The 26,961-nt window shown below is 52.7% G+C and overlaps 1 protein-coding gene across 1 annotated transcript in view; it reads right to left on the minus strand.

Annotated features, from left to right (window-relative positions):
- Obscn (obscurin, cytoskeletal calmodulin and titin-interacting RhoGEF) overlaps positions 1-26,961 on the minus strand; it is a 141,463-nt gene that overhangs the window by 56,331 nt on the left and 58,171 nt on the right. The window contains 25 exon segments of the mRNA XM_036198419.1: positions 116-391; positions 919-1,191; positions 1,315-1,581; positions 2,163-2,429; positions 3,936-4,199; positions 4,566-4,829; positions 5,310-5,573; positions 9,199-9,462; positions 9,813-10,076; positions 10,484-10,702; positions 11,014-11,277; positions 13,994-14,257; positions 14,577-14,840; positions 14,937-15,203; positions 15,493-15,759; positions 16,222-16,494; positions 20,503-20,769; positions 20,941-21,207; positions 22,091-22,363; positions 23,671-23,937; positions 24,022-24,288; positions 24,385-24,651; positions 25,169-25,438; positions 25,688-25,954; positions 26,323-26,427. Of these exon segments, the coding sequence (XP_036054312.1) occupies positions 116-391; positions 919-1,191; positions 1,315-1,581; positions 2,163-2,429; positions 3,936-4,199; positions 4,566-4,829; positions 5,310-5,573; positions 9,199-9,462; positions 9,813-10,076; positions 10,484-10,702; positions 11,014-11,277; positions 13,994-14,257; positions 14,577-14,840; positions 14,937-15,203; positions 15,493-15,759; positions 16,222-16,494; positions 20,503-20,769; positions 20,941-21,207; positions 22,091-22,363; positions 23,671-23,937; positions 24,022-24,288; positions 24,385-24,651; positions 25,169-25,438; positions 25,688-25,954; positions 26,323-26,427 (6,471 nt within the window).

The raw sequence follows: 26,961 nt of genomic DNA on the forward strand, positions 1-26,961 counted from the left end.
TCACCCCCCACCAAAGAATGCCTATCTATGTTCCCCCAAATGGCCAGAGCCTGAACATTCTCATCCCGGGTGAGGGAAGGACAGCCCCCACCCCCCCCCCCCCGGAGCCAGATACCTCGGACCGTGAGCTGAGCAGATGATGATTGGTTGCCCACGTGGAAGGAGACGGTGCCAGCATCCTCCAGTGTCACGCCCTTCAGCTGGAGCATGTGGGTACGGCCATCTCCAAGAACAGCCACCTCTGTGACTTCATTGCTCTGCAGTGGCAGACCCTGGAGATGCCACCGCATGTCTGTGGCTCCTGCTCGCGACACCTCGCAAGTAAACTCCACATCCTCGTCAGCCTGCACCTCCATGTCAACCAGTCCCCGCACAATGGTCACCTCAGGCTCTGGAGGAAGGGGACAGAGGAGAGAGGCTCTTTACTAGCCCGAGTCAAATTCCTTGAAAGCCTTCCCTGACACTAGGGTGCTCTCTGTCACCTGCTGGGCTCACAGGCATGGAAGCTGAGCTGTAGGGTGGAACGCTCACTCTCCCCACAGGCCAAGAGAGAAAGTGGTCATACAATGGGGAGTCCTGTGTCTGGCCCTGATACCTTTGGCAGCCCTGTCCTGGCTAGGTCACCATGAAGCAAAACCTTCTGTAGGAATAAGTAAGGGCACAGAGAATGCTTCAAAGGCCAGCAATGCCATACTACCTGCTGGCTGGGGAAGAGGAGGCAGGGCTGTTTTGCGGGGCTAAGGTCTGTCCTGGCTGCTACGGCCCTTCAGTTGCAGAATCAGAACTGGAAGTAGTTTAGAAATGAGGGGTAGAAATGTGGAGGTCCTGGCCTCAATATAAGTTGGACCCAGGAGAGCCCTAGGGGGTTAGGTGTGGCCGGAAGGGCTCAAACTCTCCTCCTGGGGTCTAGCTACTCACCTTTGACTCTGAGAGAGGCCAAGGTCTTCTGGCCACCCACCACACAGGCATATTCTCCGGTGTCCTTGGTCTCCAGCCCGTGGATCAGCAGCTCGCACATAGCCCCTTGGCGCCGCATCTCGTACTTGGGGCTGACGCGCAGCTCTACACCCTCCTTGAGCCACTGCACTGGAGCCCCTGGCTCAGCCTCGCTCAGCTGACAACACAGCTGGGCCACGCCACCTGCTTCCTGCTCTGTGCTCTGCAGGCCAGTCTTGAACTTGGGCTTGGGGGCTGAGGGCCATCAAAACATACTTAGCGCCACAGGCTCCATCTCCCCGACTCGGACTGAACAAGGCCTCCTGCTCTTAAAAGAGCAGGAGGGGGCTGGGTACATACCAGCTACAGGCAGCTCACCTCGAACTGAGAGCCTGGCGATGCTCTGCGCGTGGCCCGCATCGCAGATGTATTCCCCGGCATCCTCCTGCTCCACCTCCCGGACCAGCAGCGCAGCCATGGTGCCCTCCTGCACCATCTGATACTTGGCACAAGGGAACAGCTGCAGGCAGCCCTTGCGCCACTCCACGCTTGCAGCTGCCTGGCTCAGCTCACAGTGCAGGTGTGCAGTGGTCCCCTCATCCACTTCCTGGGCCTGCAGCTCCCTGAGGAACCGCACGGGAGCAGCTGCAAGGTTGCAGGGACGGCATGAGTGTGGGTCCCTGAGTTGTTAAAGGTGTTACCGTCAGGGAACCCCCCAGAGGAGACCCGTGGTCAGGATCCACAGGGCGGAACTGGGGACCCGCATACAGCGGTGGCAGAAGTTACCGCACCTGCCCATGAAGCTACCAGGGAGGGGAGAACAGCTGAAGAAATAACCCTGAGGGACCACAGAGACAGGAATAGTTAAGGTCACAAAGTCCCTGCACTGAAGCTATGATGTGTGAAGGAAGAACTCTGGGGCAGGTTTGGAGAGTGACAGGGGACACACGAAGACTTGAGTCACCTGGCAGGACAGTAGAGAAGCTACCACAAAGGGCGGGCATATGACAATGGGTCTCTGACAAGGGCAGAATGAAGGAGATGCTCAGGAGAACCTCAGGCGCCCAGCTACTGGTGAGGGAGGCAGACCTTGGGGCCACCCATTCGAATGAGTTCTCCTGGCTGCCACCCACGAGACAGGGCTGCAACTGTGAGGGTCAGCATGAAAACTGTACCCCCAACAGCCGGCCCCCAAACACTGGAGTCGACCAGCCTCGGACACCTACCTGTAACCATGAGTGTGGCACTTGTGGTCTGGGAGCCGCAGGTGCAACTGTACTCGCCCGCATCCTCACGGCACACATCCCTAAGCAGCAGCTCTGCCGCACACCCCTGCTGCCGGGACTCCCGGCGTGCATCAGCCTGCAGCTCCAAGCCACCCTTGCTCCAAACCACAGCAGCGTTGGGGACTGACAGCTCACACTGCAGGCTGGCCGTGGAACCTTCTTCCACTTTCAGGTTCTGCAGTGGTTTCTGGAACACCACCTGTGGAGCTGTGAGGGGACAGAGAGGCTAACAGACCCAATTAAAGACGCACCCTTGAGTGCCCTAAGGCAGCCAGTCAGGGCGAGGACAAGCTTCTCTACAGTCCCAGGGTAGGCCGGGGGTTGATGAGGGATGAGAACACAGGTCTAGCTGGGCTTCAGGGTAAGCGAGCTGTGGGGAGGTCAGAAATAGCTCAAGACCTGACTCTGAGTGCTTGCTTCCCACTTGGTCCAGTCCCCTGCAGGACTACATATCCAAAGGACCCATAGAGGCACTCACGTCAGACCACCCAGAACAGAATCAAGTGTACTCATGTTCCTACAGACCAGAACTCAGGAAAGGGCTTTGTGCCTCAGACCAGGCCTTGGAGCATAGCCTAGCTCTTCCAAGGCTCCTGGAATGGTCCCTCTGATACACAGTGTGTCCCACAGACACCAGGAAATAGCCAGGCCTCTCAAGATCAGGCAGAGTTCTGTCCTCCATGTTCTGGAGACTTCAAGATATAGCAGCCATTGGGCTTCACAGAGTCACACTAGGAACATGTCCCCATCTGCAGGGTACAGGACCCACTGGGTGTCCCACATGTCCTCTCTGAACATCCACTGAACCCCAGTCCAAGAGAATATTTAGCTAAGCACACACAGAAGCTGGAATGTGGCTGACAAAGGGAAGGATATCTGGGGACACAGTGGGAACACAGAACGTGTTCTGTCCCAACATGATGACCAGCAGTGTGAGGGCATAAGGGGTAAGTTACAGACACCAAGACCCTAGAGAGTGTTGTGTCTGAGATCAGACAGGACAAATGGAGCACTACAGAAAAAATGAGAAAGGCAATCTCAGGGAGAGATGGAGTGGGACAGGGTAGATAGGAAAGCAAGAACGAAAGTCCAAAATCATCATGTGACCACAGGAGGTGTTTACCCGTGATGCTCAGGGTGGCCGAAGTCCTCTCCTGCCCACACATGCACGAGTACTCTCCAGTATCTCCCACAGTCAGGTCACGGATCTGCAGCTCACACACAGCCCCATCCTGCCTCAGGCTGTATCTGTCCCCATCTCTTAGGCTCTCAGACCCCTTCCTCCACTCCACAGGGGCCTTCTTGCTTAGCTCACACCGCATTGTGGCTGTGGTACCTTCCACGGCCTCTTGGCTTCTCAAGCCTTCTATAAATCTGGCCGGCAGGGCTGGGAAAGACCAAGAAGTCACTGAGAACATGAAACTGGAGAAGCTTGTACACAGAACGCACCACCCACAAAGAACTAAAAACAACCACAGAAAACAGGTGGCAGGTGTAGATGGTGAGTGGGGGGAGGCTCCATGAGGGACAGCAAGGGCAGTGAGATGGACTGGAACACAAAAGCATCTCTTCCGCAAGCAGAATGACTGCAGGCACAGGACAGATGGCCACCAGGTGGCCACAGGAGCTGTGCCACATGTGCAATCAGACATAGCAATGAGACAACATGGAGACACCAAGGCTGAGGTCCAGGTGGCCAAATATCATCTTTACCCTTGACACTCAGCGTGGCTGAGGTCCTCTCCTGCCCACACACGCATGAGTACTCTCCAGCATCTTCCACGGCCAGGCCACAGATCTGCAGCTCACATGTGGCCCCATCCTGCCTCAGGCTGTATCTGTCCCCATCTCTCAGGCTTTCAGACCCCTTCCTCCACTCCACAGGGGCAGCCTTGCTCAGATGGCACCTCAGCGTGACCACAGTGCCTTCTGTGGCCTCTTGGCTTCTCAAGTCTTCTATGAATCTGGTGGGCAGGGCTAAAAGGACCAAGTGCTCACTGAGAACATGGGACTCAGAAGGACACGCTGCACAGAACATGGACTACACAAGGAGACACACATTCTGTCTGGCAGAGGACTTGGCAGGAACAGTGAGAAAGGGAACAGACTGGGAGGAGGCAAGAACCCAGGGAGGTGTTGAGGGGACAGCAGGGTGGACGTAATCATGAGAATATTTCCTGGACCTGGGAAGATGAAGGTAGAGATACCCAGATGACCCCAGTTATAGGACAGATGGCCACAGGGTCACTGCAGGAGCTGTGCCCCATATGAAGAACAGACATAGCATTGAAATAACATGGAGACACCAAGCCTTGGGTTCAGGTGGCCACACATGATCTTTACCCTTGACATTCAGTGTGGCTGAGGTCTTCTCCTGTCCACACAGGCATGAGTACTCTCCAGCATCTTCCATAGCCAGGCCACGGATGTACAGCTCACACACAGCCTGGTTCTGTCTCAGACTATATCTGTCTCCATCTCTGAGGATCTCTGTTCCCTTTCTCCACTCCACTGGGGCTTCTTTGCTCAGCTGGCACCTCAAAGTCACCATGGTCCCTTCTGTGGCCTCTTCATTCTTCAGATCCTCTGTGAACTTGATGGGTAGTGCTAGGGAGGTCAGAAAGACACAGGCCCAGTCATTCCATCAGAGTGAGTAGAAGACGGGGCACGGATCACATAGAGCAGACACAGGACTCGACCAAAGGGCACATGTGAGTGTGCTGAGAATCTGATGTGGTATTCCTCAGGCTAGACTGTGCACAGCTCCACCTTGCCCAGTCTGCAGCTTCCTCGGACCTTATACTTCATAGGGACCTGGCATGCAGAGTTAAAGATCGTCAGGATAACATGGAGAACCTCAGATTTCCTAGAGGACTTTGGGGTTTGGGGCATGACAGTGAGGACAAAGGACACAGGATCCAACAACATCAACCCTACACAGCACAAGGCAGTGGGGACGCGGCTGCAGAGGCTCTTGTCTTCTGGGTAACACAACCCAGGAAGCAGGACCAGATCCCACGCAGTGACAGACAGATGGCGTTCATACTTGGGCACCACCACACAGATTAGCCAGTTGTGGGTCTTTACCCTTGACAGTCAGCATGGCTGTGGTCTTCTCCTCCCCACACACGCATGAGTACTCTGCAGCATCTGACATGGTCAGGTCATGGATTTGCAGCTCACACGTGGTTCCCTTGTGCTGCAGCTTGTATCTGTCTCCATCTCTGAGGGTCTCTCTTCCCTTCTTCCACTCCACAGAGGCCTTTTTGCTGAGCTGACACTGCAGAGTGGCCGTGCAGCCTTCCATGACCTCCTGGGACTTCAGCTCTTCAGTGAACCGTGTGGGCAGGGCTAGGAAGGATCAGGTGGACAGAACCCGTCAAACTCTATGAAGGTTTCGAAGGTCATTATCTGAGTATCCAGGAAGGAAACAGAAGCAGAAGGTCTGGAGAGCACAGGAAGAGGCTGATCAAAGTGTGTGGGCTGAGGTTCCGGGGCTGTGCCTACTGAGATGTAGGTTGATTGGAAGGTGGGTACCATTCCAGCTTCATCTTCTCAAGGGCACCTTGTTCTTCCTGTGGTCTCCCATCACCAAGAGGCATGCCAGGCATTTGAGATCAACCGTGCATGCAAACACATGTCTTGACTGACCTCCATGACAGGCATCTCCCAACTGGGACGCCTTCCAGCCTCAGAGACTGGACGCCCATTCACACAGGGCCTCCATCCTGCACCGCCCATGCTTGGACTCACCCTTACAGCTTATATAAGGCCCTGTCTCCTCCACATTCCACTCCTGTCCTGACACTACTAGAGCCACACCCCACCCTTTGGGGTCACCTCCCTAGCTTGTGACTCCTGGTCCCTGAGAGACTGCAGCTGGGGGTTCCTAGGCATGCCTTTGAGCCTTTGATCCGTCCCGCTGTCCTCCCCCGCTGACAGAGCATAGCTCACAGTGGTTATACTTGTAGTTGGCTGTGCCCCTCCAAATGTATACTAAATTTCTAATTGATACAACTTCAGAAAGCAAATGAATTTGGAGATTGGCCTTTGAAGAGGTGGAAAATGCTAAATGGGGTCTTGCAGGTAAGTACTTAACCCAGCAGAAATCACATCCTTAGAAAGATGTCTGGATACAGACAAGATGACTTGGGGAAGACAGCGAGAGGCCTTGGACAGAGCCAACCCCGCTGGCAACCTGATCACAGGCCTCCAGCCTTCTGAATAGGGAGGGAATGAACCTCTGTTTTAAGAGTCCTGATCTACTGTTCTTTGTGATGGTCACCCAAACAACCCAAATTTGAGGATATATTGTAAGAAATACCTAAGAATCTGGAGCTGTCTGGGAACAGGTAATGACTAGAGGCTGGGTGATTTTGGAGGTATATATCAGAGAAAATCAAGATGGCTGGGAATGGTCTGTTAGTGGAAATAGGGATAATAATGCCACATCTGGTCAGGCCTCAGACAGAGTTGGGGTATAAAACTAGAAAGAAGGAAGATGCCCCTTTTGACAGCATCAATGAGCTTGGCCAAATTCTCTTCTAGTGCCTTTGGAACACAGAATTTGTAAACAATGAAATTAGACATTTAGCTAAGGAGGTTTATAGGCAAAGTGTTGAAGGTATAATCTGGATTCTTCTTTCTGCTTATAGTAAAATTAAGAGAATAGAAAGATAAATTAAAGAACTACTAAGTAAAATGGCAAGGGAATTGAAGACTTAAGAGAATTTACAAACTACCAATGCTGCCAAAAAAATAATGAGAATGTTCTGAAGAGAACTTCAGGATGTAGTTAATCCTGTCATCTCTGCAGAAGCCACAGCTAGGGAGGAAAGGTCCTGGAGGACCCTTTGTGACTTCACAGGAAAGTAAGGACGTTGAGAATGTCACACCAGGTGAAATACCGCTTAGTCTAGAAGGGACAGAGACCCAAGGGAAGAAAGACCGTGGTCAACCTGATGAAACAATAGAGCCACCCAGCTGCCACTTGTGTGGCCTTTCAAGTCGATGACCACGGTCGGCTGGGATGGCTCATGCCTGTAACCTCAGCACTTTAGAAGCTGAGGCAGGAGATGACGCTCCACAAGTTCCAGGCCAGGCTGCTCTACACTGATTGTTCCAGGCTAGCCAGGGCTGCATAGCAAGACCCTGTCTCAAAAAGCAAACAAGTTTTAAAAAAGAGTGATTGTCAAGAGTAGACCAAGATCAAGAGGGTTGCCACAGCCACCAGGGGCCCCAAGTAAATCGACTGGGGAGAAGGCATTCTCCTCCTCGACCCTAAGCCATTTCCACTCAGGGCTCTGAGGACCAGTCTAGAGGACAGGGGGGTTGAGCAGGACAGAATTCTCCTGCCTTGAAATCTAGTAGAGTCACAGTGCGGTTTCAGATTGCTGAGACTCATATCCCATCTCTTCATTCCAATTTCCTCCTCCTTTGGTAAGAACATCTATCACATGCCTGTCCCATCATTGTTCTAGAGCAGTGGTTTTCAACCTTCCTAATGCTGAGACCCTTTAGTCCAGTTCCCCATGTTGTGGCAACCCCAATCATAAAATTATTTTTGTTGCTACTTCATAGCTGTAAATTTCCTACTGTTATGAATCATAATGTAAATATCAGCTCTGGAGGATATCCTATGGGTGACCCCCGTGAAAGTGTCACAGCCCCCAGGTTGAGAACCGCTGCTCTAGAAGCATGGTTCTACCTGGTTCTGCAGCCTCATAGGTGGGAGGTAAATGTTCCTCAATGTGAATGAAATCTAAAACTTCACACTTAGAAGAGACACTTAGACACCGGGCCGTGTGGACTGGAAGGATGGATTTTTACGTGCAAAAAGAACATAGATTTGAGGAGGCCAGGAGGTAGGCTGTCATAGGCTCTGGTGGTGTGAATGACACGTCCCCTGCAGTCTCAGACAGTTGAATACGTGGTTCTTAGTTGGTGGCAATGTTTGGGTAGATTTAACAGGTGTGGCTCTGCTGGAGTTTGTCACTTTGAGAGTTTAAAGACTCATGAAAATTTTAGTTCACTCTTTTTACTTCATGCTTTCAGTTCAAGAGTTCAGCCCCAGATTCCTGCTCCTGCTGCCATGTCTACTGCTGGCTGCCATGTCTCCCTCCCAGAATGGACTCTTATCCCTTGGGAACCCTACATTCAGATAAATTCCCTTCGTTGTTTTGTTTGTGGCATTTTATTGCAGTGATAGAAAAGTAACTAATACATGACACATGAGCTAAAGTGTGCCACCTCTCAACTCATACATTGAAGTTCCCACTTTCCTGGTACCTCAGGGAGTCACTCTACTTCCAGGAAGAGGAAATAATTAAGTCAAAACAAGGCCAGGCTAGGCTCAAGTCCAAAGTGGCCAGTGTGCATCTAAGAAGAAATCAGGATGGAGACACAAGAAATGACCATGTGAAGAATCAGAGAAGACAGACATCTTCAGGGAAAATAATAACAAAACCTAAACCACTGCCAGACCGCAGTGGAGGAATTCCAGCCTCCAGAATCGTGAACAGACTAGGACAGAAACCCTTCAGAGCCTGGCATCATCTCAAAGGAACAGTTCAATGCTCTCACTGAGTTTAGCAGTGTGTGCCTGGCTCCTCCAGCCAGGACCTCACATTGCTATGCACGTCTGTCAAGGAATAGACATCTGTTAACTCTGTGCCTGGAAGCAAAGGACCCAAAATCTCCACAGGCCTTAGCAAGATTCAAGTGGCTCCAACAGATCTCCCATTGGACACTGATGAAATATGCCAGCACCACCCTCAAGACTGCACACTACTCTTCTCTAGGTCTGTATCTTAGAACAGGCTCTAGACTACACTAACTCAGTGTGGTTGGGGGAATGGATCACACAGATATATGTCTGTGCACGACATGATGCCATTGAGAGGCACAGGAAGAGCCCAGCTTACATGGGAGAGACAGGAGAAAGCAGATCAATCAGGTTGCTACACAAAGACATTACCATCTACACTCAGCGTGGCTGAGCTCTTCTCCTGCCCACACACGCATGAGTACTCTCCAGCATCTTCCATGGCCAGGCCACAGATCTGCAGCTCACACGTGGCCCCATCCTGCCTCAGGCTGTATCTGTCCCCATCTCTCAGGCTCTCAGACCCCTTCCTCCACTCCACAGGAGCAGCCTTGCTCAGCTGGCACCTCAGCGTGACCACAGTGCCTTCTGTGGCCTCTTGGCTTCTCAAGTCTTCTATGAATCTGGTGGGCAGGGCTGGGAAGGACCAAGTGCTCACTGAGAACATGAAATTGGAGAACACTACACATAGGACACACAACTCACAAAGAATGACACAATGTCAAAGGAACACAATTAAACATGTGGTGGAAGGTGCAGGTGGTGAGGAAGGCAAACTGGTGGCGAACAGAGAGGGTGGTGGCATGGATGCGAACACGAGAACATCTGGGCATGTGGAAGCACAGGGGGAGATGCCAGGATGAGTGAAGGAGCAGAATAGATGGTCACAGGCTCACTACAGGAATCCACATGTGGATACAGAAGTGTCCATGAGACAACATGGAGACACCAAGGCTGAGGTTCAGGTGGCCACACATGATCTTTACCCTTGACACTCAGCGTGGCTGAGGTCCTCTCCTGCCCACACACGCATGAGTACTCTCCAGCATCTTCCACGGCCAGGCCACAGATCTGCAGCTCACACGTGGCCCCATCCTGCCTCAGGCTGTATCTGTCCCCATCTCTCAGGCTTTCAGACCCCTTCCTCCACTCCACAGGAGCAGCCTTGCTCAGATGGCACCTCAGCGTGACCACAGTGCCTTCTGTGGCCTCTTGGCTTCTCAAGTCTTCTATGAATCTGGTGGGCAGGGCTGGGAAGGACCAAGTGCTCACTGAGAACATGGGACTCAGAAGGACACGCTGCACAGAACATGGACTACACAAGGAGACACACATTCTGTCTGGCAAAGGATTTGGCAGGAACAGTGAGAAAGGGAACAGACTGGGAGGAGGCAAGAACCCAGGGAGGTGTTGAGGGGACAGCAGGGTGGACGTAATCATGAGAATATTTCCTGGACCTGGGAAGATGAAGGTAGAGATACCCAGATGACCCCAGTTATAGGACAGATGGCCACAGGGTCACTGCAGGAGCTGTGCCCCATATGAAGAACAGACACAGCATTGAGATAACATGGAGACACTAAGGGTTCCAGCGGCCACACATGATCTTTACCCTTGACACTCAGCGTGGCTGAGGTCCTCTCCTGTCCACACAGGCATGAGTACTCCCCAGCATCTTCCACGGCCAGGCCACAGATCTGCAGTTCACACACAGCTCCATCCTGCCTCAGGATGTATCTGTCCCCATCTCTCAGGCTTTCAGACCCCTTCCTCCACTCCACAGGGGCAGCCTTGCTCAGCTCACATCTTAATATGGCTGTGGCCCCTTCTGTGGCTTCTTGGTTCTTCAAGTCTTCTATAAATTTGTCAGGCAGGCCTGGAAAGGGTCAAACAATCACTGAGAACCTGAAGCTCTCTGAAGGTCTCTGCGTGGACATGGAACTCACAAAGAGCCACACACATTGATCAGGAGCCACGGCGTGAACGACTGAACTCATAGACAGATAAGAAGGAAGCGGGTAGCTGTGGGGTGGGGAGGGACGGCAGCAGGAAGAGCACCCACTTGAACAAATGAGAAATACTCAAAGGACATCAGTGAGAGACAGATGGCTACACAGGAGCTGTGCCACGTGCTGAAGACAGAAGGAAGGGACAGGGCCAACAGGAAGCCAAGCCACCCGTCTTTACCCCTGACAGTGAGCGTGGCTGAAGTCTTCTCCTGCACACACACACATGAGTACTCCCCAGCATCGGCCACGGTCACACCATGGATCTGCAGCCTACACACGGCTCCATCCTGCCTCAGGTCATATCGGGCTCCCGCTTGCAAAGTCTTTGTCCCTTTCTTCCATGTCACAGAAGCTGCCTTGCTCAGTTCACACCTCAGTGCAGCCGTGGTTCCTTCTGTGACGTCTTCATTCTTCAGACCTTCTATGAACGTAGCAGGGAGGGCTGGGGAGGTCGGAAAGACACAGACACAATCACACTCTCTGAGAACATGGAAGACCCTAGATGTGGTGGTCCAGGTAAGACAGGAAGCCCAGCTGCACACAGGCCACACGCTAGGCACACTAAGCACAGGTAAGGATGGGGTGGTCTAGACTCCGTCCATTCTACGGCTCCCACAGACCTCAGACTGCTCATGAGTTTGGCTTGTGGGGCTGGGGGGCGGGGACAACACGAAGATCACCAGGATCTTACAGAGTGTTAGAGATAGGATGCGACACTCAACAGTGATACACATATTGGAGATTGTAAAGGATTACCATGCAGACACAAGTGAGAAATAACACAGATGGGGCAGCACATAAACTGGTCAGCCTGACCCTGGTGAAGCAGCAAAGACACAGAGGAACTCAAGATAAGGAGGTCTGGAAAGGGAGCCCAGGACCTAGACAGAGAAGCATTTACAATGGAGGTATCCCTGGCCCCAAGTCTTCTGTGCCCACCCTGTCCTGCACGCAAACTCCATGCTCAATGGCTTGGCTTCTAGGTCACAGCATGCCATGGCTGGGAATGTCACCAGTGGTTCTTGTCCTCTCATTTTGATGATGCTGGGAGAGCACACAGGATGCCGGAACACCCCCACCCCACCCCCGCTCCCAAGTCATAGCAAACCCCACTTCTCATAACAGACTTTGAAGAAGGAATAGCTTGGCTGGATGGGAAGAAGTCACAAGTCTTTTCAGCCTGGGGTAGGTAGCCACAGGGCTCTGGCCCCATCTTCACAGGGCAGGCAAGAGCCCTATCTTCACAGGGCAGGCAAATGCGCTGATGTGTGAGAGCAGAGGTAATGATCCACAGTTGAACGAGGGGAGAAACAATCCACCTGTCCTTGGCCACCCATGTGGGAAGTGGTCCCAGAGAAGAGGAGGGACAAACCAGCTCTTGTTTGCCAAATCCAGAGACTTCCCTTGGCTACCAGGCCAAGTCTGAGAACTTTGAAGACCCAGCTCTATGTTCTCAGAGCATCCTCGGGACTTCATGGTCCAAGGGTAACTTTGGAAAATGCAGCACTCTCTAGAAAGGCCCAAGTAAGGTATGCATCATGACTAGTCCTTGTTGGGACAAACCCAGTTCTGCAAGCAGTTGGTTGCCAAGACCTTCTACACCTCAGCCATCAACAGTGTGTCCTGGAGATGGGAATAGGAAGAATGTTTTCCTGTAAACTTTTTCTAACTCTGCAGCCATGGGACAGGCCTCAGGTGCATCCTTCTGTCATTTCTTGGAATGTCTGAATGCATCATGGCACCAGGCCTCTGTGTTTTGACACTGTGATCCATCCACACTGGACAGCTGGCTTTCATTCAAGTGTCTTGTGGAGATGATGGGAGCCACCTGCCAGAGCCTGGACAAAGATGGCCAGGCCTTACCATGCCTTCCTCTTCAGTGCCTCAGTAGTTGGTTCTTCATGTGAGAGCAGCGCCCACCAGGCCAAGGGCTTTGCGCTTTCAGGAATTTCATTCCATCTCCACTCTCCAGGATGCCCAGGGTCCTCCAGCAATGTCTGTGCATTCCATCGGCTTCCCTGCAGGGGATACCTGGGTCCTCCAAAGACCCGATGGAGAGCTGACTCCTCACTGTGTCACCAGTCACTCAGTTGGGAATCCCGGTTCCCTGGACACAACTGTGACTCAGGAGCACAGGCCAGCAGGCCAGCCACTCTAGGAGGGTCTGTTGCTGCCTGTGCATACATGAGGACAGCCAGGCTCCAGGGCTGTGTATGTCCTATCTGCCTCAATCCCTGCATGCCTCTGTCTCTGATGTCCAGGAAGGCACCTTGCTCTGTTCACACTACAAAGTGACCTTACTCCCTAAAATGCCCTCCCCAGGCCTCTAATGGTCTGTGAAGTACTGTTCACAACTGCAGGGGACACACAAGCACAAAGACCATTAACCTCTGGAACCACAGACAAAAGTGGGCCCCAGACACTGCGTGTACAACATAGAACACAGAGAGGCCAGAGGCAGGATCACCGTCCCTTCCCCAGTGGGAAGACCTAGAACTGACCAGTGAGGACAGGGCCCAGCTTACCCCCATGGACCTGTCTTCACCTCTTCTCACCACCATAGGATAAGCCCCCACCTTCACCTGACTCTCATGGATCAGGTGTCCACCTCTGCCTAATACCCGTGGGGTACACCTTCATCTCCATCCAACTCCTGCATGTTAGACCTTCCCGATTCCTATGAAGTGGGGCCTCACCTTCATCTGACTCCTAAGAGGTGGCCCTCAACCTTGCCTGACAGTTGCATGGTGAATCCTCACCTTCTCATTCAGGCACATGTCAAGGCTGTCCTTCCTGGATTCCTGCTATGTGGGCCATTCCTCCATTTCCTGCCTCCCCCTTTCCCTGGTGTTCCCCCAGGACCTACAATTGCCTCTTTGTAATTGTTTTCACACACACACACACACACACACACACACACACACACACACACACAATATCTCACTCATCCCAACCAAGACACTGAGGTTGGGAGAGACCAGATTCTCCATTGTGTTCTGGCATCTATAGTGGGTCCCGTACAACAAGTATGAGAAATTCCAGCTAACAGAATAAAGATGAGACCCAGAAAAGCAGGAGAGGTGGGAGAAGAAGACGCTTAGGCATAGAGCCACCCATGCACAGGGGCACCAGCACACAGGAACACGCGTGGTCTTTACCCCTGATGGTCAGCGTGGCTGAAGTCTTTTCTTGCCCACATATGCACAAGTACTCCCCAGCATCTGAGGTAGTCAGGCTGCGGATTTGCAGCTCGCACACAGCCCCATCCTGTTTCAGGGTGTATCTGTCTCCATCTCTCAGGGTCTCTGCTCCCTTCCTCCACTCCACAGGGGCAGCCTTGCTCAGCTCACACTGCAGCGTGGCAGTGTCCTCTTCTGTGGCCTCCTTGCTTCTGAGCCTTCTGATGAAGTGGGCAGGCAGAGCTAGGAGGGTAAAGCGGATTGGAACATCAGATCTGCTGTAGAGTGTTGTGGGATAGGACGTGACACAGGACAGGACGGGGAACATGACAGAACACAACAGAGAACAGAGAAGAACCCACCAGGGCTCAAGAGTGGGAAGCTAGCTGTGGATGCCACATTTCCTGGTTCATATAATGGCCAAGCAGTGGGGTGGACCCCACAGTGGGGATGAACAGAAGGTGCACAAACATGAGAAGAAGGCATTGGAGGAGCTGGGCATACAGCACCAGGTCAATTCATGGGTAAAGCACTGCTCCACATGGCCACGTGTGCTCCTTACCCTTGACAGTCAGCGTAGCCGAGGTCCTCTCCTGTCCACACACACACAAGTACTCCCCTGCATCTGCCACAACCAGGCTACAGATCTGCAGTTCACACACCGCTCCATCCTGCTTCAGGCTGTACTTGTCCCCGTTTCTCAGGGTCTCTGCTCCCTTCCTCCACTCCACGGGGGCCTCTTTGGTCAGCTCACACCGCAGTGTGGCCATGGTCCCTTCTGTGGCCTCCTTGTTTCTCAGTTTTCCTATGAACTGGGCAGACGCAGCTGCAGCAGGTACAGAGATGAAAGACCTCGTTATTCCCCTATACTGAGGTGAGTTTCCCACTGGACCATGAGCACAGTACCGACAGGCACACTTACTTTTTACCGTGAGTGTGGCTGAAGTTGTCTGGTCCCCAAAGGAGCATGAATACAGTCCACTGTCCTGGGGCTTTAAGTCTCGGATGACCAGCTCCAGCACAGCCCCTTCTTGGCACAGGCTGTACTTGCTGCTAGACTTCAGGATGTCATCTCCATGCCGCCACTCCACAGGGGCAGCCACGGATGACAGCACGCAGCGTAGCGTGGCTGCCCTGCCCTCTGGCACCTCCATATCTTTCAGGGACTCCCTGAACCGCACTGGCTGAGCTATGGACAGCAGCAAGTATAGCTACTGTTATATAGTTATAGACAGTCCTCCTCCAGGAGTCCACCAAAGCCAAGTCAGGAATGGGCCACAAGCAGGGGTCAGGAGACCAAGAGAAGAGGGGAAACTACCGGAGCAGTAGGAACCCTGAGATACAAGGAAGCCAAGTGTCCTACCCAGCAGACAGAGGCAGAGGAGAGGAACCAGAAGCTGCTGGCGGGGGGCTGCGGAGGGCTGCTTCCTGTGGAAATACCTCTATTCTTACCCCAAACATGGCCACTTGGCACTCACCATGAACCCTGACGATGGAACTGCTGGAGGTTCCGCCAACCTCACATTTGTATCGCCCACCATCTTGTAGGGTGGTACCAATGATGACCAGCTGGGCCCGGCAGCCTTCATAGCTCATCTGGCATCGTGCAGAGGGCCTCAGTGTCTTCCCATCTTTGGTCCAGCGCACAGAGCTATCCAGAGTGGTGGTTTCACAGACAAGAGTCAAGTCCTCGCCTTCTGTGACTGTGACATCCGTGAGTGGCCGAGAGAAGATGCTCGGCTTCTCTGGGGGATAGAGGAAAGGCAAAGGGACTTGGGATTGTGGTACCTGTGTGAGAGGACTAACACAGTGGATCATGAAATGGATGGCATCAGTATCTGCCTCTTTCCCTCAAGCTGGAGCCTGACAGAAATGCTGAGCCAGACAGAAAGGCAGGCTCTGTGTAGTTCCTATCCTGGAAGGAAAGAGCTCATATCACATCACCCACAAACTCTGTATTCAGAAATTAATCCTGAAAGAACCCAACTCAGTCTTCTGAACCAACTCTTAGAGATCGGAGACCTCCATGCCATTGGCTACCTGGAATGAGAGACCCCTTGCCATTGATAACCTTGCCTCTCCATGAACCCCAGGACCACACTGTGCACCAGGCAGAACTCGGGAAGAGCTGTCATCTGCCCCTCTTCAAGGCTCCTCTAGGCCATGCAGTGTCCCCATCATGGATGGCCCTTAGACACAAAACCCACCAGTCACCCGCAGGGCAGCTGAGGTCCGCTGATCACCCGCCTCGAAGTAGACAGTGCCTGAGTCCTTGAGTGCCAGCTGCCGCAGGATGAGCACGTGGTAGCCTCCAGGCTGGACAGTGATCTCATTCAGCTCATTGCTGTGCAAGGGGGTCTTATCCAGGAACCAGTGCACGGGGCTGTAGTCAGCAGGGGAGATACGGCAACAGAACTTGGCAGAGGAGCCCTCCTGGACAGCAGTGTCCTCTAGGTCCTCGGTAATGCGCACTTTCTGGCCTGCCAGGCAAAAGTCACGTCAGAGCTCCTGCAGCCTAGGGCCAGCCAGGCTTGGTTAGCTGCCAAGAGAAACAGCTTCGCCCGAGGCCCCAGGTGGGGCCATAGGCAAGTAGTCTGCTTTACCCCTCGTCAAGGAACCTCTAAAGCAGATCTGAGCCATGTAGTCCTTTGGAGGTCAGCGTCTGAACCCCAAACCTACATTCCCCTCTGAAGTCCTTTTGCTAAGATGGCGGAGGGTCCAGAACCTGCTGAAGCTCATGTACTCTCTCCTGCCCTTCGTACTGAGCTGGGCTTGCCAACAGACAGGCTGCCCGCTCCCACTTACACCAGCAGTGTTCGTCACAGTTCAGCACACCTCACACCGCAGTCAGTCTCACATTGACAGATGAACGGTGGGTGCAAAAGAGGTGACAGTTACCCCCACTCTGCTGCAGAGTCTCGACCGATTCCAGCCTCCCATCCCCCCTCCACCCGGTCCTCTCCGGTTCAGTGAGATGGAGTTTTCAGCATCCACAAACGTGAAGAATTTGTGGTATCTGCCTCCCTGTGCCTGGTTCAGCTCACTTACATTTCAAAGACCTCAAGGGAAAGCTTAAAGTCTCACAACAAACAGAAATGATGAGTACTCAAGTGTGGAAGTGCCCGGGAGCCTGATCAGATCACTACGTGCTGCCACCGCATCCCCAATTATCACACTGTGTCTCACAGGTAGATACAAACAGGTGTTGATTGAATAGATCGAAATAATACAGAGAATTGTGCCTGCATTAGAATTTAAATTGAGGGCACCAGGTAGCGTTGGCACACTCCTTTAATCCCAGCACTTGTGAGTTCGAGGCCAGCCTGGTCCTACAGAGTGAGATCCAAGACAGGCACCAAAACTACGCAGAGAACCCTGTATTGAAAGACCAAAAAAAAAAAAAAAAAAAAATTTAAATTGAGGGCTGGAGGGTGGCTTGGTAGTTAAAAAGATGTACTGCTCTTCAAGAAGATCCAAGTTTGATTTCTAGCACCTACATCAAAGGGCTCACACCCACCTGCAACTCTAGCTCCAGAAAATATAAAGCTTCTAACCTCCTCAGGGATCTACACTCACATGAACATACTTACATCCAGACATACACATACACACACACACACACACACACACACACACACACACACACACACACACACACACACACACACACACACACGTGATAGAATATGTAAATTTCTAGAAATAGTTTGTTGTTGTTGAATTAAAAATGGTAGAGTTGCCGGTGGTGGCACACACCTTTAATTCCAGCAATCAGGAGGCAGAGCCAGGCAGATCTCTGTGAGTTCTAGGCCAGCCTGGTCTACAAATTGAGTTCCAGGACAGCCAGAGCTGTTACACAGAGAGAAACCCTGTGGTGATATATTGTGTACCCTAATAAAATCTGCCTGAAGATCAGAGAACAGAACAGCCACTAGATTAAACATAGAGGCCAGGCAGTGGTGGCACACACCTTTAATCCTAGCACTCAGGAGGCAGAGATCCAACTGGACCTCTGTGAGCTCAAAGCCACCCTGGACTACATAAGATTGACTTAGTCTAGGAGAGAAACAGCCAGGCAGTGGTGCCACACACCTTTAATCCAAGTACTTGGGAATCACATGCCTTTCATCCCAACACTAAGAAGGAAGTGATATGGCTGGGCAGAGAAAGGTATGTAAGGCGTGAGGAGACAGGAACGTAAGCTTTTTGGCTGAAGCTTTTTCAATGGAGGCCTTTCAGCTGAGGACTGAAAGGCTTTCAAACAGAGGATTCGTGGAGTTGGTAAGCAATGGCTTGCTCCTTTCTTTGTCTCTCTGATCTTTCAGCACTTTCCCCAATATCTGGCTGCAGGGTTTTTTTTATTATTATTATTATTAAAAAGACCTACTAGAATTTGTGTTACAAAACTCTGTCTTGAAAGAAGAAGAGGGAGAAGAGGAGAAGGAAGAAGTACTGGTAGAAAAAGAAGGAGGAGGAGGACGAGTTGGACATGGGTCCTGCATGCACACAATTGCACTCACACATGCCTTGGAGGTAGGACTCCACTCGAAAGGCCCCGACACTGGATGGCACAGAGAGAAGGACTCTATCTGTAGGCTGACACACAAACAACAGCTCTACTCTATCCACAGGTGTCTGTGTGGTTCACACTGAAGGTCTACATTTTACTGATTTTCTTTTTTGAAACATGGTCTCATGCACCCCAGGCTAGCCCTAAACGTGCTATGATCTTCAACTTCTCCTCCTCCTACCTCTATCTCCCCTGTCTTGATGGAGAGTTGGTCTGGAACCCCACAGATATCAAAATCTGAAATATTTGCACTCTGCATACGTCTGCTGGTACATTTTAAAAAACTGGTTTTTAATAGCCAATACAATGGAAGGACTCACTGCAACATTACACTGTATTGTTTGGGGAACAGTGACAAGGAAAAAAAAAATCTATGCTCATCACAGCCATATGTTCTTTTTTCCACTTGTGTGTGCAGTGTGCACGTGTATGCATGCATGTTTGCATGTGTGGAAGCACATATGTGTGCATGAGCACATGCATGTAGAGGCTCAAGGTTGATGTCTAGAATCTTCCTAACAGCTCTTCCACCTAATTCAATGAGGTGGAGGTCTCTCAATCAAGCCCAGAGCTCACTTATATGGCTGGTCTTGATAGCCAGATTGCTCTGAGATCTACCGTCTCCACCTTCCCAAGCAGCTGCATTGCCATGAGCTCTCGGGGATCCAAACTCGAGCCCATATGCTTGCACAGCGGGTGCTTAACATCTCCCCATCCCTAGCCCCACAATTTCTTTTTCCATGTGTTTCTGATTAATGAGAGGCTAGATCTGAAGGTGTAGAACCCGCAAACAGAGAGGGCAAACTTTGTTACGTCTAATTATCCAATGCTGAGGCTTCTCACAAACATGAGTAACATCATGTCCTGGAGGCAGACTTCAGCAGGGGTTCCAGTAAACACGAACCCGGACTCCACCGTCGGATTGCAGAGCCAGGTGAAGGCTGTGGTCAGGAGGGCTGGGGTCCTCTCTGCTCTGATACCATGACACATCCCCACTCCCCAGGCTGGATACCACTTTCCTTCTCTACAAACCAGAGAGAACAAAGCTCTCACGCTGTATATTGGAGGGGAAGGTGCTTCACAAGTGAGAACAACAAACAAACAAAACAACATTGTCAAACTGGACTTGTAAGTTCTGCAGAGACCATGCTTGTCAAACCCTGCCTGGCACACAAACACGTTCTTGAGTCCCTAAAGAAATGCCCCCTGTGTTCCACATACACCAATCATATCTAAGTTTGCCTTTGACCTTCTTGAGCTCTGCATCAATTCAGAAGAGATGCCCTGGACAGCCATCTGCCCAGCAGGGATACCCCCACCAACCACAGACACCAGCTCCTGCCCCATGTCTGCAGGAACCTTGAGCTCTGTACCCAAGCAGCTTGTGCCCACCTGTCTCCCTCTATGCCCCCTTGCTCTGGGATGCACCCTGGGTTTTCATTCTGATGCCATGCATTCCCAACAAGATGACTGTTCTTCAACAACATTGTCTCTATCCTTTTCTAAACTGACTCTGTCAATATTGGTTACACTGATAGTCTGCTCTCCACTCAGAACACATGGGGCGCCTTAGCTGCCGCATGGTAAGCGGTCCTTCTGCAATAAATGACACACTATGTGTGCAAGCACACACACCTGGGACTCAGCACAGGCCTGGATGCTGTGAGAACACAGCATGCACCCACTGTATAAATGAGGGCAGTCCATCAGCTCCCTCACAGAAGGTCACACTAGGAAAGCCTGAGATGCTCAAGTCTGCTCTACCCTTAGACATAGAGAAACTAAGGCTGGGCTGGTCCAGAACAAGCAGTGTCCTGATGACTAACCACTTCTGAGCCTCCAGAGTCTACTTCAGATAAGGCAGACCCGAGCACCCACTAAGGAGCCATAACCAGCATGCACGTGAGTGCTGCCTCACCATGGACGAGGAGCTGGGCCTGGGTCCGGGCTTGGCCAATGTCACAGGTGTAGGTATCACTGTCTGTCCTCTCCAGGGCATTGATGGTGAGCTTCAAGGTCAGGCCCTCCTGGCTGGGGGCATGCTTCCCTGAGGCACGAAGCTCCAGGAGGCCTTTGCGCCAGGTCACCACAGATGCTGGGTGCTCTGTCTTGCATGTGAACACAGCTGTGCCCTTCTCTTCCACCTGCAGGTCAGCCAGCTCCTCCGTGAAGCGGTTTGCCTTTTCTGGGTAAGGGACAAAACAGGCAGGGATGGGGCATAAAGCACTCACTATGCATGCTCTGTCCCCACCCCCAACCTGAGCTCACAGGCTGACAGGAGTGGGCGCCTCCACTGAGGTCCTGGGGGTGGTCCCAGGCCATGTTGCAGGGGAGACAGACAGGGTAGTGAGCTTACCTTCCACAAGGAGCCTGGCGGTGCTTCTAGAAGCTTCTGTTTCACAGGTGTACTCTCCAGAATCCTTCAGTGAGGCCTTGCGGACAACCAGCACAGCCCGCGTGCCTTCACTGAGCAGGTCGTACTTCTGACTCTTCCGGATGGCCTTCCCATCTTTCAGCCAGCGCACGGAGGTGCCCGCCCTAGACAGCTCACAGCTTAGTGTCACGTGTTCTCCAAGCGTAGTGCGCTGGTCCTCCAAAGGCTTTGTGATCTCCACTGGCCGCTCTGAAATAAGGAGAGATGGTCCCTATGAGGCACACCCTTAGCCACAGAACCAGCCATGGTCTAAGACACAGAGGCACTGCAACAATCCCTTAAAAGTGGCCTCAGCCATGGCCAGGATGAGGACAGACAGGCGTTTAGGAACATGCATTTTCTTTTTTTTTTTTTAAAAAAAGATTTATTTATTTATTATGTATACAGTATTCTGTCTGCATGCGTCCCTGCAGGCCAGAAGAGGGCACCAGATCTTTTTACAGGTGGTTTTTGAGCCACCATGTGGTTGCTGGGAATTGAACTCACGACCTCTGGAAGAACAGTCGGTGCTCTTAACCACTGAGCCACCTCTCCAGCCCAGGAACATGCATTTTCTAGAGATCAAAACCACAGACTCTACAGCCCTTGACTCCTGGGACCTGAGACCCCCTAGAGGCTCAGGACTTTGAAGTGCTGGAAGCCCTCATTAATGGTGAGACCTGGGAAGCATGTGCTACAAGGGCACCTCATTCAAGGTTCCTATGGCCACAGCTTGGCTGGTCCCTGTGCAGATCCACTCAGGAGCACCAAGTATGTGAATCAGAAGTGCAAACTACAAGACATCAGAGGCTACTTCCCAGCCTCCCTGGCCTCTGCTTAAGTGTCAGACTGGCTGAGTAAGCTACATGCACTGAGAGCAGTCAGCTCATGGGTGATAGACCAGAATTCTATGCTTGCTCTAGAAATTCAGATGCTTAGGCAGGAATATGACTCCCTTTAATAATCAAAATTTCCCCCAGCACCCCCAACAGATATACTGGGTCCCCACCATGATGGGTAGACAGTCCCTATAAACAGCCCAACAGTGCCCCAGTTCACAGGTTCAGGCCCTGGTCCCAGCCACAACACCCACCTCTGATGATGAGCGAGGCCTTGGATGTGAGACCCATCACTGAGAAGACCACCTCCCCTGCATCACTGAGCGCGGCATCTTTGACTGTCAGAGTATATTTGCGGCCCTGGCGAGTGGCCCGAAAGTGGCCAGAACTACCCACTGTCTTCCCAGCGACGGTCCACACTGCTGGGTCACTGTCACTCTCGTGGGACAGGACACACTCAAAGCTGCAGCTCTCTCCCTCCACCACCTCCACTGTCTTTAATCTCTTGGTGATGCCCACGTGCAGATCTGTGGGACATAAGGAACAGGTCACCAGTCAGCCCACTGATATCACCGGAGGGAACAGTAGTACCATGGGCCAGGCAGTGGGAAAGGTCAGGTCATACTGCAGGGCCCGGTTTCCACTGTCCCTAGCTCCACACCTAATGATCAAGAGTGACATCACCAAATTGGAACCAGAATCCTAGCTGCGAGCTGGCAAGGCCTAGTGTTTCCATGATTGACAACTATGAGCTGCAATCGGGGTGGTTGGGAGGACATTCCTCCACATCTCTAACCATCTTGTAAGACCAGGAAAGGAGGGACAGGTACCCCACAAGTGACCTCTTCCAGAGAGAGCAAGTCTAGTCCTAAGAAAATCTCACTGTGCTCCCTTCCCATAAGGCTGACACAGAGCCCCAGAGGGATCACGAAAGAAAAGGTTGACAATCTGTCTCCTCCAAGCCAGGATGCCAGACCTGAGCCAGGACAGTGGGTGGGTGGCCAAGCTGAGAGAGGTGTGCTCAAAGGGACCTGCCTCTTTAAAATAACAGTGCTGAGTGGGGCAGCAACTATGAACCTATGGACTTTCTGGGGCTCTGTAAAGAATGGGAACATAGATGGCCTGTAGGCCTGTTAACCTGCAGGATAGGACATGTGCCCTTGGCCTGGGAGCCCTTTACAGACTGTCTCCTGGTCATACCTCTCAGTATCCCACACATGCCCGGCTGATTTCCTCTCAATCCCAACATGTGGTACAAAGCAAATATCAAGGACCTGAGCAGGTCCATACCAGCCCCCACACTGTGAGGCTCTGTAGACAATTATTCCTTAGCCCATCTGCCTGCCCCTGGATCTCAAAGGACAACAGTAAGCCCTATGTGCTACAGACAACTTCTCTGGTGCCTCCTGGATACCCAGAATAGCCTTTCAATCTTGAAGAGCAGCCTGGAGCTTCTGGATGAAAGAAGGCCTAGCACCATTGTGATGGTTTGAAAGAAAATGGCCCCCACATTAGGGTGTGGCTTTGTTGAAGGAAGTGTGCCACTGTTGAGTGAAGGCTTTGAGATCTCACACACTCAAACTTTGCCTAGGACACAGTTGCTTCTACTGCCTGCGGATCAGGATGAAGAACTCTCAGCGACTTCTCCAGCACCATGTCTGCCTGCATGCCACCATGTCCCCCCATGATGACAATGGACTAAACCTCTGCAACTGTAAGTTAGCCTCAAATGAATGCTTTCCTTTATAAGAGTCGCCATGGTCATGGTGTCTCTTCACAGTAATAGAAACTGTAACTAAGACAGCCATCCTGCACAAAAGCCCTAGCCGCTCACCGTGCACGCTGACCCTGGACTGGGTCTCCTCACTGCCCACATGGCAGGTGTACAGTCCTGCATCCTCATGGCTCAGGTCATGTACCGTAAGGCTCCGGGTGCCTGCCTTGTGTAAGAAGTCATACTTGTCACTGGGACCCAGCTCCACACCATCTTTGCGCCAAACCACACGTGCTCCAGGGTCTGAGACCTCACATTGCAGGGCCAGCGTACCACGTTCTTCTACAGATACGTCATCCAGTGCTTTCAGGAACACCACTGGCTTTGCTGGAGGAATGGCATAGGCCGGTGAGAGGAGCCTGTGCCCACCCAGGGGGGAGGGCACCCCGCAGACCCCACAGGACTTCTCACCTCTGACCACTAGCTGGGCAGAGACTGACACCTTGGGGGAGGTGGCACACACAGTACCAGTGTCGGCCTGCCGGACACTCTTCAGTACCAGCGTGTGGAAACAGCCCTCGTGGCTGATCTCGTGGAAGCTGTCATTGTACAGGGGTATCCCATTGAGTGACCATTCGACGTCCTCATCCTTGCGGGACAGCTCACATGAGAAGCAGACCCGGCCTTCCTCCATGGTTTCAGCATCCTTCAGTGGCTGAATCACTGTCACCTCCCGAGCTGCAAGGTACACACCAGCTCCTCAGCACCACACTATCAGCCACCCCCTGCCCTGGGGTGAGGCCCACGGCCCGCCCCTGCTGCCCAGCTCTCTACCTTCCACAGTAACCTTGGCACTGCTCTGGGCGTTACCCGCCTGGCACTGATAGAGCCCAGCATCGGCTGGAGTGAGCCGGAGTATGCGCAGCTCTGCCATCTGGCCCTCCAGCACCATCTTGAATTTTTCTGACGGGGCCAGCGGGGTGTCCTCCTTGTACCACTGCACGGCCTTGGGGGCCGGCCTGAAGTCACAAGTCAGGACTACAGACTGCAGCTCACGCCCTGCTTTGGGCTCCAGTGGCCGTGTCAGTACCACAGGGATGTCTAGAAAGGACAACGCAAGGGCAGGGCTGGGAGCCACAAGAAACCAGACCACCCTGCCTAGCCTGGGCTCCAAGCCATTTGCTTCCACAGCCCCTACAATGGGCCTGGACACCTCCTTTGGGGGTGTGCTGCCCATGCCCCTCACTGCCCGCACACACCTCTGTCCCAGCCAACATAGACTACCCCATGCTGCTCTGGCCCAAAGCCCTGCCATGCCTGAGTGCCTATATCCTACTTGGCAGGCCTCTGACCATATCCCTACCCCCCAAAAGCCAGCTCCGACTAAACCCACCCAAGTGCTACCTGGTGCCCATTTTCTGCTCCACACTCTGTAAACACTGAGTATTGTCCACACACAGCCTTCAGACCAAGCATGGTTACTTTGGCATGGGCCACCTATGCCTGGCCACTGTTCCTATGTCCTCCCCTAAACCATGTCCACCCATGGCCTAAATTGTGGCCACCCACATCTCTGAGCTGCGTCCATCTTCAGCTTCGCCCCATACCGCATGCTAACCTGAGACGACAAGCTGGGCAGAGGAGCGGGACTTGCCGATGGTGAAGTGCACAGGCCCGGTCATGGTGGAGCAGGTCTTATGTAGTGTCAGCCGGTGCACGGTACCGTCTTGCTCCAGGCCCACATTCGCCCCCGCCTGTAGCACAGTCTTACCAAGGAGCCACTTGGGTGGCCTCACAGAGGGGATGGAGGTCTCACATTCAAACCAGGCTGGGGCGGGTTCCATAACTGTCATGTCCTGCAGGCCTCGCACAATAGTGATGGATTGCTCTGTGGAGGAGGAGCTGGTCACCAGTGAAACGCTACACGAGGGACCAGTCTCCCCACCCTACAAGCTGTCTGCTCCTTCTTATCTTTCTCTACCATGTAGCCAAGCATCCTTCCCCAGCTGCCTGGGTGTCCCCAGTCAGGCCCCTGTCAGAAGTGGCAGCCTCCAGAATCTCCAGAGCAAGCCACAAAAACCACAAATCCTACCCCACCCCCGAAACCCAGGAGGACTGTCCACCCTTCATCCCGCACCTTCCACAAAGAACTGGGCACTGGTCTTGACATCACCAGCATCACAGGTGTAAGTATCTTCGTCCTCGGGCTGCACATCATTGATGACCAGTTTGCGGTAAAGGCCGTCGCTGACCACTTCATACTTGGGCCCAGGCTGCAGCTCAATTCTGCCCTTGAACCACCGCACCTGGGCACTGGCCCGGGACACCTGGCACTCAAGCACACCACGGTGTTTCTCCATGGCAATCTTGTCCCGCAGTGGGCGCAGGAGGGTCACAGGCAGCTCTGTGGACGCAGTCAGGTGGGGTCAGGACGGTGACCTGGAAGCTTTGCCTGGGCAACCTCCTAGGAGCCAAGAGACTGACCTCTGCTCCAAACCAGCTGCCCATGCCTTCCACCTTGGCCAGCAGGTGGCCAAGTCAAGTGTCCCACCCAGGGCTAATCTAGAATCTTCTGGGTACAACTGACCGCCACAAAGTGGAGCTTGGAGTCTTTGAACCTCCCCTTCCCACTGAGGAGACAGACTCTACCCCTCTTCATGAGTCATTATTACTGGGAGGGGTTCCACAGCACCCCAGGCCTGTGGTAGGCCAGCTGTCTGTAAGGCCTAGCTCACCATGTCCGGTCCCTCTCTTCCCCTCAGCCCTCCTCACCTTTCACTCGGAGGTGGGCTCTTGATTCTACATTTTCAGCTACAAATTTGATCTCCCCTGCATCTTCCGCCAGTACCCTCCGGAAGATGAGAGTGTATGTCCTCCCTGGAGACAAAGCACACACAGTGCTGTTGAGAGAGAAGAAAGCAGCCAGGGAAACCCACCCACACTGCTCGGCAGCCCTCCTGCCCTCTTACCTTCCTGCCGGATGCGCACATTATCACTGGGCCGTAGCTTGCTGGTTTCTCGGAACCACAGGCCAGGAACCTCATCATGGGACACCTCACAGGAGAAGGTGGCCCCCTCCTTCTCCATCACCTCCACATCCTCCAGTGGCTTCATAATCTGAACACTGCGGCCTGCGGGAAGGGAGAGAGGGCTGTTGTGGAGGTTTGAACATGAACAGCCCCCACAGACTCAGATATTTGCGTGCTTAGGGAGTGGAATTAGGAAGTGTGTCACTGGGGGTGGGCTTTGGGGTTTCAAATGCTCGTGCCAGGCCCAATGTCTCTCTTCCTGCTGCCTGTGGATCGGATGTAGATCTCTCTGCTTATTCTTCAGCACCGTGTCTGCCTGTGCCCTGTCATGCTTTCCGCCATGAGGACAATGAACTAAACCTCTGAACTTTAAGCCAGCCCT

This window comes from Onychomys torridus, chromosome 8 (genome assembly GCF_903995425.1).
Source record: "Onychomys torridus chromosome 8, mOncTor1.1, whole genome shotgun sequence".
NCBI classification, from domain to species: domain Eukaryota; kingdom Metazoa; phylum Chordata; class Mammalia; order Rodentia; family Cricetidae; genus Onychomys; species Onychomys torridus.